This window comes from Rhinopithecus bieti, unplaced genomic scaffold, assembly GCF_001698545.2.
Source record: "Rhinopithecus bieti isolate Rb0 unplaced genomic scaffold, ASM169854v2 scaffold_7684, whole genome shotgun sequence".
Classification (NCBI taxonomy): domain Eukaryota; kingdom Metazoa; phylum Chordata; class Mammalia; order Primates; family Cercopithecidae; genus Rhinopithecus; species Rhinopithecus bieti.
In genome coordinates, this window is record NW_016806071.1 from 3,132,294 (window position 1) to 3,145,271 (window position 12,978).

At 41.9% G+C, this 12,978-nt stretch overlaps 1 protein-coding gene across 1 annotated transcript in view; it reads right to left on the reverse strand.

Annotated features, from left to right (window-relative positions):
* The window catches only part of SCP2 (sterol carrier protein 2), a 136,497-nt gene that overhangs the window by 112,027 nt on the left and 11,492 nt on the right, over positions 1–12,978 (reverse strand). Inside the window, exon 2 of the mRNA XM_017874501.1 lies at positions 3,078–3,135. Coding sequence (XP_017729990.1) covers positions 3,078–3,135 — 58 coding nt within the window. The remainder of the gene's footprint in view (positions 1–3,077; positions 3,136–12,978) is intronic.

The window sequence follows — 12,978 nt, forward strand, 5'->3', positions numbered from 1 at the left end:
CAGCCTGGGAAACATGGTGAAACCCTGTCTCTACAATTTAATTTTAATAACTAAAAAATAATAATAATAATAATAAAGTTTTAAGTTTTATCCCATATAAAAGTTCATTTATTAAAAGATATTTACTTTCCTAATGTTGCTTGCAAACACAATGAATATTAATAAGTAAGCTGAGTAAATCAGACTGGATTTTTTTTTTTTTTTTTTTTTTTTGAGAGACCTGGGCACTCAGTTGCCCAGGGTGGAGTACAGTGATGTGATCTCGGCTCACTGCAACCTCCGCCTCCCGGGTTCAAGCAATTCTCTTGCCTCAGCTTCCTAAGTATATGAGACTGCAGGCACCCACCACCATGCCCAGCTCATTTTTGTATTTTTTAGTAGAAATGGGGTTTCACTATATGTTGGCCAGGCTGGTCTCGAACTCCTGACCTCAGGTGCTCTGCCCACCTTGGCCTCCCAAAGTGTTGGGATTACAGGCATGAGTCACCATGCCTGGCCAGATTTCTTATTACTAGTCAATCCCCAAAGTTAATTTCAAACATCATAACTTTACCTCAATATTACCATTTTATAATCAAAACATTATATACACACTAAAGTAACTTCAAATTTTTTAATTAAATAAAAGAAATTGGTCAAAAAATATAGAGAAAACTGATCAAAGCACCTCCTACTTAAGGGATAGGCAGAAGCTGTTTGGAGGCATCAGTTAAGAGGAGAACATTTAACAACGCAGAAGATCAACATTAAGTGAATAGTGTCTGCCCTGAGAACCACTGCAATTAATCAAATCTCTTGAACCTTCGTTTTGGAGGACAGACATGCTCTGATTCCTTGTATAACATTTAAGTATTGAGTTGAATAATAAGAGTTGATGTTGAAGAAATGGTTAGAAAGAGAAAAAAGAAAACAAAAAAAAGTTGAGGTAAAATCTAAATATATATGTACTGGATACTTATGGTAATAAGCAGGAACATCTAAGGAATAAACACAGTAACTCCTTTTGGGTTGCCTGGCAACAAGGTAGCAGGAATTGAGCTGGGGAGGCTCCCTAGGAAAAGGACTGTGCCTAACAACTTATGGGACGAAAGAGAAGGTCTCCAAGTGTTGATAGCAGGTATTTCCCAGAATTCTCCTAAACAACTGGCACCTAAGCTTAGAGTACTTGCCCCCAAACCAAAACATTTATTTAGGTATTCCAGCAGCTGCTGCCCCTCTCTATCATCAGCACCACCTCGAGCTGGCAGAGTTCCACCCAAAGAAGGGGGATAAGTAAGGAGGTCTCCATACCATGGCTAGTACAAAGCTGACTGCCCAAAATCAGCCAGTGGTAAAGCATCCAGGAAGCAACTGGCTATAAAAGCCGCTCGTAAGCATGTGCCCTCTACTGCAGTGGTGAAGAAACCTCATCATTACAGGCCTGGTACTGTGGCACTCGGTGAAATCAGACGTTATCAGAAGTCCACTAAGCTGATTCACACACCTCCCTTCCAGCATCCGGTGCAACAAATTGCTCAGGACTTAAAAACAGATTGGCACTTCCAGAGTGCAGCTATTGGTGCTTTGCAAAAGGTCTATCTCGTTGGCCTTTTTGAAGACACCAACCTGTGCACTAACCATGCCAAATAAGTAACAATTACACCAACAGACATCAAGTTAGCATACTACATATGCAGAGAAGGTGCTTAAGAACCCACTATGTCGGGAACCATTTCATTCTCAAAAACAAAAGTATTCTTTTCTTCTTGTTATTGGTAGTTCTCAACGTTAGATTTTTTTTTCCCATGGAGTCAAAAGGCATCTAAGTATATGATTGCAAGTGGAAAAATAGGGGACAGAAATCAAGTATTGGTAGTTTTTCCATTTTCATTTGTGTGTGAATTTTTACTATAACGGCAGGGACATAAAGAAACCTGTTAGGCTGGGTGCAGTGGCTCACGCCTGTAATCCCAGCACTTTGGGAAGCTGAGGCAGGCGGATCACCTGAGGTCAGGAGTTCGAGACCAGCCTGGCTAACATGGAGAAACCCCGTTTCTACCAAAAATACAAAAAAAAATTAGCCAGGCGTGGTGGTGCGTGACTGTAATCCCAGCTACTCGGGAGGCTGAGGCAGGAGAATCGCTTGAACCAGGGAGACGGCGGTTGCAGTGAACTGAGATCACGCCATTGCACTCCACCTTGGGCAACAAGAGCAAAACTCCATCTCAAATTAAAAAAAAAAAAAAAAGCCTGTTAAATTTTCTGGCAATGCCAGCATTTGGATTTTTACAAAATAATTAAATCTCTTACTGATGGCAAAAAAAAATTCTTTATATATATCATGTAAAGAAGCTCTCATGCTTGTCCCCTTTTTTAAAAAAAAAAAAAGAGAGAGGTGGGGGAGAAGGAGAACAATGGATGCAGATCTCTCTGCTAGAACTCAGACCCACAGTGCAGCCAGATGCAGCCTGGCCGTGGCACGTCTCTAAAGAATGCCAAATGCTTAGAGAACCAGGACCTGAACACCTGTAGATCTTTCTCCCTGTTGGTTCCACTCCCACTAATATTCACCCATCTTTTGCTCAAAAGTACTCAAAAATACTCATTAGAATAAACAATAACAAACTGTAACACCTCCTTTAGTTGTGCAGTAACCTAGTGACAGGAAAAGAATTCTCTATGTTGGCTCAATGAAGTGAAGAAAACCACCATAAAGGTATTTAATAATTTTGAATGTGATTATCCCTTTTCCAGGAAAGGAAGACACTAATTTTATTAAAACTCCTGAAGTTAACACCCACTAGAATGATGTTATCCCTTTTAACGACCCTACCTCTCTCTCCCACAGATCCCTTAACCATCTCAACAAATATTTGGATAGCACATAAAATTGTAAGCCACTCTCTGCTCTGGCTATGTAGCTGCTAAGAATGCCCAAGCTCTTTTCCTTTGCAGTGAGTCACTAGGCATTTCTCTGTACAGGTTCCTCTCCCTTGACTGGGCTTCTTTTTGTGCTTGCAAGGCTGCCCCATCCATGAAATCAAGACAGACCACATAATAAACTATGAATGTTCAAAGATCTAAATGTTCTATGTTACCTGCTTCTCCTGCCAAGTCAGGGTAGTCTCTTGAATTCTCAGCTCCAGGCCTCATGAACTAGAGATACAGAAAGAGATAATAAATACAAACAAGTATAGTTCCTTTTTTTTTTTTTTTTGAGATGGAGTCTTGCTCTGTCACCCAGGCTGGAATGCAGTGGCATGATCTCGGCTCACTACAACCTCCGCCTCCTGGGTTCAAGCCATTTTCCTGGTTCAGCCACCCCAGTAGCTGGGATTACAGGTGCACACCACTATGCCCAGCTAATTTTTGTATTTTTAGTAGAGACAGGGTTTCACCATGTTGGCCAGGCTGGTCTCAAACTCCTGACCTCGTGCTTCGCCCACCTTGGCCTCCCAAAGTGCTAGGATTACAAGCGTGAGTCACCGCGCCCAGCCAAGTATAGTTATATTTTCTACACAATGAAAATCTATTCACTCACTACTCATTCAAACAAAAGACACATTGAGCACTTCTTGTGTTCTTGGACTTTAATAATAAATAATACAAAATCCTTGCCTTCAGAGTGCTTCCTGTCTAACCAAAGACAGTTACACTACAGTGTCAGAAGTACAGAACGTCTTGACAGAGACATCTACCCAGACTTGGAGGGAGGACAAGAAAGGCTTCCCAGAGAAACTGCCATTTAAATTAAGTCCTTATGGATGAGTAGCAGTTAGCACAGTGAAAGAGAAGGAAATTTTGGAGTAAAGGTCTAGAAGTGAGAGAATACAGCAGTTTTTTCTCTGTGGAAGAACTGTACATAATTTGGTATGACATAGGTTAAAGCACAAAGTAGAAAGTGTTAAGGATGGCTGGGAGTGGTGGTTCACGCCTGTAATCCCAGCACTTCGGGAGGCCGAAGCAGGCGGATCACTTGAAGTCAGGAGTTCAAGACCAGCCTGGCCAACATCGTGAAACCCCGTCTCTACTAAAAATACAAAAATTAGACAGGCATGGCGGTACCCACCTGTGATCCCAGCTCCTCGGGAGGGGAGGCTGAGACAGGAGAATCACTTGAAACGGGAGGCGGAGGTTGCAGTGAGCCAAGATAGCGCCACTGCACTCCAGCCTGGATGACAGAACGAGACTCTGTCTCCAAAAAAAAAAAGTGAAGTGATATGAACATAAAAGTTACTTAGGTCCAAACAATGATAACAACTAATATTTATTGGGCACTTACTATGGTGTACATTGTGTTAAGCATTTCACATGTATTTACTCATTTAATCCTCACAATCATCCTAAAAGGTAGGTTCCATGCATTACAGATAAGAAAACTAGGACACGTCCGGGCGCGGTGGCTCACGCCTGTAATCCCAGCACTTTGGGAGGCCGAGGCGGGTGGATCACAAGGTCAGGAGATCGAGACCATCCTGGCTAAGACGGTGAAACCCCGTCTCTGCTAAAATACAAAAAATTAGCCAGGCGCATTGGCTGGCGCCTGTAGTCCCAGCTACTCGGGAGGCTGAGACAGGAGAATGGCGTGAACCCAGGAGGCGGAGCTTGCAGTGAGCCGAGATCACGCCACTGCACTCCAGCCTGGGTGATGAGCAAGACTCCACCTCAAAAAAAAAAAAAAAAAGAAAAGAAAACTAGGACACACAGAGATAAACAACTAACCCAGGGGCATAGAGCTAATAAGTAATGGAGTTGAAAGTTTAGTCTAGTTCTGGAATCAACTCACAAGGGACCCTTTATGCCCCGCAGTGCCGGTCTGGGCTTTATCCTGAAGACAGTGTTTTTGTTTGTTTGTTTTTTGAGACAAGGTCTTGCTCTGTCACCCAGGCTGGAGTGCAGTGGTACGATCACAACTTACTGCAGCCTCAACCACCCTGACTCAAGCAATCTTCCCACCTTAGCTCCCCTTGCACCCACAGTAGCTGGGACTACAGGCACGCACCACCACACTAAGTTAATTTTTGGTTTTTTTGTACAGATGGGGTTTGCCATGTTGCCCAGGCTGGTCTCAAACTCCTGGGCTCAAGTGATGCTCCTGCCTCAGCTTCCAAAGTGCTGCAATTACAGGTGTGAGCCACCATGCCCAGACAACAATGTTTTTTAAATGAGACTGGAATAAAACAACAATTAGATACCACTATTTATTAAAATGGCAAAAATCCAAAACACTGACATCAAATGCTGACAAGGATATGGAGCATTAGGAAGTCTGGCAATTTCTTACAAAACTAAACATGTATAGGCTGGGCATGGTGGCACACATCTGTAATCTCAGCACTTTGGGAAGCCGAGGTGGATGGATCATTTGAGGTCAGGTATTTGAGACCAGCCTGGTCAACATGGTGAAACCCTGTCTCTACTAAAAATACAAAAATTAGCTAGTCATGGTGGCCAGCACCTGTAATCTCAGCTATTCAGGAGGCTGAGGCAGGAAAACCCAGGAGGCAGAGGTTGCAGTGAGCCGAGATTGTGCCACTGCACTCCAGCCTGGGCAACAGAGCAAGACTCAGTTTCAATAAATAAATAAAGCAACAATAAAGTACACACAACACACATCCGAATTAGCAATAGCACTCCTTGGCATTTACCCAAAGGAGCTGAAAAATTATGTCCATATAAAAACCTACAAATGGATGTTTTTTGTTGTTGTTTTGTTTTGTTGAGATGGAGTCTCACTCTGTTGCCCAGGCTGGAGTGCAGTGGTGTGATCATAGCTTACTGCAGCTTCAACTTCCCGGGCTCAAGCAATCCTCCCACCTCAGCCTTCTAAGTAGCTGAGATCACAGGTGCTCATAATCATGCCTGGCTAATTTTTACATTTTTTTATAGAAATGGATCTCACTATGTTGCCCAGGCTGATCTCGAACTCCTGGGCTCGAGCAATCCTCCTGCCTCGGCCTCTCAAAGTGCTGGGATTACAGGCGTGAGCCATTATGATAGAACCACACAGATGTTTATATTAGCTTTATTCATAACTGTCAAAACTTGGAGGCAATCAAGATGTTCTTCAGGAGGTAAATGGATAAACCATGGCACATCCAAACAATGGAATATTATTCAGTGCTAAAAAGAAATGAGCTATCAAGTTATGAGAAAACATGGAGGAACCTTAAATAGATATCATATTAAGTGAAAGAAGCCAATCTTAAAAGACTACAAACCATGATTCCAAGTAAATGACACTCTGTAAAGGTAAAATATACAGAGACAGTAAAAAGATCAGTGGTTGCCAGGAGCTGGTGGGAGAGAAGGATGAACATGTGGAACACAGAAGATTTTTAGGGCGGTGAAACTATTCTGTATGATCCTATAATACTGGATACATATCATTACACATTTGTCAAAATCCACAGATGCAAAATACCAAGAGTGAACCCTAAAGTAAATTATGGTCTCTGGGTGATAATGATGTGTTAATGTATGTTCATCGATCGTAACAAAGCAATCACTCTGGATGTACCCTTGCTGATAGTGGGAGAGGCTATATATGGAGGAATGGGGGAAACACATGGGAAATCTCTGTACCTTGTACTCGATTTTGCTGTAAACCTAAAATTTCTCTTTTAAAATAGTCTATTTTTAAAGAGAAAGAGACTGGGAATGACGACACTTGCATTTTAGATCATCCTAGACACAATGTGGAGAAATGATGAAAGGAGTATGGCAGGAGGCAGTGAGACCAACTAGCATGATTCTGAAACAGGCCAAGTGAGGGCTAAGACAGAAGCAAAAAAGATAGAAAGAAATAGACCTAAGAAATACAAGGGAAGTAAAATCTACTGAACTTGATGAGTGATTAGGTAAGATGTAGTGCTTTGCTGCTGAGTGGTCATGCTAAAGCAAAATGACTTTGAATATTCTTTTGACTGCAAACCACAATAAAATACATTTTACAACCCAGTACACTATATACATACATAAGTGAAGCAAAACTTTCATGAAACAATGAATGAGAAAGGCACAAGTCTCTCGTATTCACCCAAATTTACCTTTACAATTTTTAGTTTTTCCTTCCATCCACTCTCCTATGGGACTTACAGTACAAAATGATTCTCTAGTTGAATGGGTATTTCTTCCTAATTCAGCCTCTAAAACTCTTTCAATATATTTTGATCAAATAGCCACTTTGATTGGGTTAGGACGTCAACGTATCACTATAAAGAAGAAAATGACCATGCTAACTCCTTTACAACAGACAATCCAGTCAGCCATCCTGAACAACTTGTCTCCAGCAATCCAGGTCCGGCTCAACCTCTGCCTCCTCCTGATACTGATCCTTCTACCCTCTGTCACCCCACAGACTGTTAAAAACTATAAATATTGGGCCTATATTCCTTTTCCTCCTCTTATTCAAGCCATGATATGGATGGACACCCCTATCGAGGTCTATGTTAGTGATAGTATTTGGATGCCTGGTTCTGTAGATGATCGTTGTCCCGTTCAAGCTTCAGAAGAAGGAACCCCTTTCAATATCACTTTAGGTTTTAGGTATCCACCTTTGTGCCTGGGACCCACTAATGGATGTCTCTCATTAGATATTCAAACTTGGGCAGTCACACTACCATCTGGTCACTCTGTCCCTCCCTTAGGACACTTGGTATCAGGGCTCTCATTAAAACCTCTAAGGCAAATCAAAACAGGAATCACTGATAATATTCACATATCGCAATATAAGCCTTTAGGACCTGCGTGTCCTCTCAACTTGCCTTCAAATGCTGACAAATTAATATGGAAGGATTGTGTTAGTTTAGAAGGAATGGTGTTATTTAATTCTTCTCACTACACCACTGTTGATTGGGCTCCTAAAGGTCGTATTACTAATGATTGCTCTCAGGGTCACAGAGATTGTCAATATTTTCTCTATGATATTACTTATCAAAACAGTAGTGACAGCCCTCCCCTATTATATCATAGATTAAACTTCTTTTTTCCTTTTAAGTGGAAAGGGGCAGGGGTTGCCCCTCCAAAGCCAAGGCTTGTTGTTCCCCACTTAGGAACTGAACATTCAGAATTATGGAGATTAACCACAGCTATGACTGGTATGAGAGTTTGGGCTGGAGAAAGTTATAAGTAAATCCACCTTGTCACCTCAAAAACTAAGACAACAGATTGATTTACACTATTATTTCCACACAGCCAAAAATATCACTATGGCAATCATCAAAAGGTCAATTCAAAGATGGGACAGTAAAGATTATGAGGACTTAATACCTCCTCATTGCTAATGTTCCCCCATCATCTCTCATACAACCTATTCCCCCGAATCCACATTCACAAAAAAGAGTACCATCCCAAAATATATATACTATCTATATGGAGTCCAACAAAACTATACCACTTAAAAGCTGTGTTAAACCACTATATATGTTATTAGTAGGAAAGATGCATATTAGTTCAAAAACCAACATAATTACCTGTGTTGTTACTTGTATTCTTGTATTGACTCATCCTTTAAACAATATCATAGTATTTTAATAGTCAGAGCCAGAGAAGGTATTTGGCTCCCCGTAACCTTACACAGACCTTGGGAATCTTCCCCTTCTATCCATGCTATTAACAATATTTTACAAAAAATTCTTAAAAGGAGTAAATGATTTATTTTTACATTAATTGCAGTAATAATGGGCTTGATTGTTGTTACTGTGACTGCTGCTACTGCTGGAGTTGCATTACATCAATCTATTCAAACTGTTCATTTTGTGGATAAATGGCAAAAAAATTCTACTCGAATGTGGAATTCTCAGTCAGGTATTGATCAAAAATTGGCCAAATTAATGATCTAGCACAAACTGTTACATGGATGGGAGATAGAATTATGAGTTTAGAACATAGATTACAAATGCAATGTGACTGGAATACTTCTGATTTTTGTATAACTCCATTTCAATATAATGAGTCTGTTCACAATTGGGAATCAGTAAAACGCAATTTACAAGGAAGTGAAGATAATTTAAGTTTAGACATAAGCAAGCTAAAAGAACAGATTTTTGAGGCCTCTCAAGCACACTTAACTGCTTTACCCAGTGCTGAAGTTTTGGACGGTATCCCTAAGGGGTTATCTAATCTCAACCCCATTCAATGGGTAAAATCTTTGGGAGGATCCACTGTCATTAATTTTGTTCTGTGTATTATTTGTGCTATTGGTTTGTTGTTCATGTGTAAAATTGGAAAAAAATATCCTTCAATCCAATCGTAATCAGCACCAAGCTATGATTGCTACGGTTCATTTAAATCAGAGAAAAGAGGGAGATGTAGGGAGACCCCCTGAAACTATTGCTACGGAATAAAAGATGAAATGCTCCTGATTATTGTGAACACAAAATTGCATGCAGGATTATGTAAAGACAATGCCAGGTTGGACTGCCAGAATGAGCCAACAGTGAATGATGTGCTTCCCCATGCAGAGAGCCTATGAATGGACGTGCAGTCAGGGAGGTTTTGCATCACCAAGATTCCTATCCCAGAAAAGCAGATGTTCATAGCTCTGGGAATAGAATGCGACCCTTGTGGAGAGCCTATAAACAGACACATGGGGGGGGGGCGCCTGTCCATATGGATAAGATGGGGCTATAAACGCCCTCATCTTGCCACAGCTTCTAGGCCTCTTTAAGGTTATGGCATACTCCCTTCTGAGAATTTCTGATCTAACTGGTTGTCTAGTTTCACGTCCTGTTACTATGGATTGTTTGTAACCAGCTCTTGCTGCAACTGTTACTGCTGATTAATAGCTTGCTAATCATAGGTTACAGAACGACTGTGTTTCTGTTTTAAGGCTCTGTTAGAAATTACTGATGCACACACTATATTGTAAATTCTTCTCTCTGTATACTGTACTTCTGCATACAGATGTTATGTTAAAGAATGACTTCATCCCCATGTGACCATCTCACCTCATAATCAAATGATCCTAAATCCCTCACTAACCTACCCCCACCCTCACTACACTTAATAATAAATGCTGGCATATCCAGTGCATTGTTGGCACCACAGGACCAGAAAGCAGTGACCCCACTGGACCCAGCTTTCACTATCTTGTATGTGTCTATTATTTCTCGACCTGCCGATCCACCTGGGAACAAAGAAAGAGCCCCACTGCATTGCGGGCTGCTGGCCAGATTCCGCAATAATGGACTTCACGGGCCTAGGTGAAGTCAGGCATTTCCTGCCCAAATGTTGCATTTCCCAAGACCACTCTGGCCTGCCATGCCCCCATCCTGTGCCTATAAAAACCCGAGACCCTAGCAGGCAAACACACAGGCGGCCAGACATGGAGAGGAGCACATCAGTGGAAGAAGATGCAAGAGGCTGGTCATCGAAAGCACATCAAGCACACTGGCAGAAGAGCACACCAACAGACACCGGCACACCGGCAGGCCATCTACCAGTGGGATGAGGCGGAGTTTGGCAGGGGCAGTCAGAGGAGAGCCCTGGCCACTAAGCAGCTGACTCCAGGGGAAAATCATCTCTCTTCTGGTTCCCCCATCTGCTGAGAGCTACTTCTATTCAATAAAACCTTGCACTCATTCTCCAAACCCATGTGTGATCCAATTCTTCTGGTACACCAAGGCAAGAAACCCCAGGATACAGAAATCCATCTGTTCTTGTGATAAGGGGGTCTAATTGAGCTGGTTAACACAAGCCGCCTACAGACTAAGAGAGCACCCTGTAGCACACACCCACTGGCGTTTCAGGAACTGTAAACACTCAGCCCTAGACACTGCTGTGGAGTCAGAGCCCCACAGCCTACCTGCCTGTATGCTCCCCTAGAGGTTTGAGCAGGGGGGCACTGAAGAAGTACGCCACACACCCATAGCACACCTGAGGTGGACAAGGGAACCTTTCCCATTTCAACAGCACTGTGCTAGATTCTTAACAAGCAATATCCATTAATGATTAAATTATCATCTGTATGGTGAAACTGCTCCACTTTTTTTTTGTTTTTGTTTTTGTTTGTTTTTGAGAGAGTCTTGCTCTGTCATCCAGACTGGAGTGCAGTGGCACAATCTCAGCTCACTGCAACCTCCACCTCCCAAGTTCAAGTAATTCTCCTGCCTCAGACTCCCGAGTAGCTGGGATTACAGGTGCGCACCATGATGCCCAGCTATTTTTTTTTGTATTTTTAGTACACATGGGGTTTCACCATGTTTGCCAGGCTGGTCTCGAACTCCTGACCTCAAATGATCCACCCACCTCAGCCTCTCAACATGCTGGGATTAGAGGCATGCACGACCGCATGTGGCCTCCACTTTCTAATTTCTTACTGAAATCAAGACAAGTTTTAAAAGGTTAGTCAAGCAAATAAACACATACAACATTATTCCTTCAAAATTAAAAGCAAATTTATGTGGAAACTACCAAATGTCCTTTAACAGTAGACTGGATAAACTTTGGTATATGACAAGGATCTTCTCCTTGAACAGACTCTAGCTAGATTCCTCTGAGCTCTCTTCTCTATTTGAACACATAGTTTCTAACAGCACAAAGCCACATCTCTAAAACAACCCTTGCCCAGCTTAAAGTGCTTGCCTGACAAAACTCTAGGCTGCCAAAACAATGTACTATTTGTTCCAGCCAACATCTGAGGATAGTCTCTGTCTCCCAGTCTCTGTGAGAGGACAGAATCCTAAATTAGGTAATTGCTAGCGAGGCAAAACATCTGGCCTAGTCACATTTACACTCTTATTTTCCACTTCCCTGACTCTACTGAACCCTTGCTTGCTCTCTACCCCACTCCCTCATTTTTCCTTTAAACACCCACTGACTTCTGTACAAATCAAAGTTGAGTTCAGTACATACTGAACTCTTTTCCCTATTGCAATACTTATTACTGATTCAAGTCAATCCTCACTACCTTAACTAGTGTCCAGCTTTATCTTTGATAATATTGTGTCTGGAATTTATTCCTTCCGGTGGGTTCTTGGTCTTGCTGACTTCAAGAATGAAGCCGCAGATCCTTGCGGTGAGTGTTATAGCTCTTAAAGATGGTGTATCCAGAGTTTCTTCCTTCAGATGTTCATATGTGTCCGGAGTTTCTCCCTTCCGGTGGGTTCGTAGTCTTGCTGACTTCAGGAGTGAAGCTGCAGGCCTTTGCAGTGAGTGTTACAGCTCTTAAAGGTGGTGTGTCGTGGAGTTGTTTGCTCCTCCCAGTGGGTTCGTGGTCTCGCTGACTTCAGGAATGAAGCTGCAGACCCTCACGGTGAGTGTTAACAGCTCATAAAAGTAGTGCAGACCCAAAAAGTGAGCAGCAGCAAGATTTCCCATGACGAGCAAAAGAACAAAGCTTCTATAGCATGTAAGAGGACCCCAGTGGGTTGCCTCTGCTGGCTGGGGTGGTCAGCTTTTAAGTTCTTTATTTGGCCCCACCCACATCCTGCTGATTGGTCCATTTTACAGAGAGCTGACTGGTCCATTTTACAGAGTGCTAATTGGTGCGTTTACAATCCTTTAGTTAGACACAGAGAGCTGATTGGTGCGTTTTTACAGAGTGCTGATTGTTGCATTTACAATCCTCTAGCTAGACAGAAAAGTTTTCCAAGTCCCCACTTGACCCAGGAAGTCCAGCTGGCTTCACATCTCAATATATTCACACAATGGACTATGTTACATCAACAAAAATGAACAAACTAAAATTATACATAAAATTATGGATGACTCTCACAAACATAATGTTGAACAAAAAAGCCAGAATTAATCCAGCATATTAAAGGTCAGAAGTCAGAATAACGGTAACCCTTTGAAGGCAAGGGGTCAGTGGCTGGAAGAGGACACAAGAGGGCCTTCTGAGGTGCTAGTAATGTTCTATTTATATTTTATTTTTTCATAAAAGAAATGCAAAACAAAAGACAAAGACAAAAGTACCACAAACTTTATAATATAAACAGCAATCCTGTCTCACTACTCTGCACCCAGTAGTCTTTTTTTTTTTTTTTTTTTTTTTTT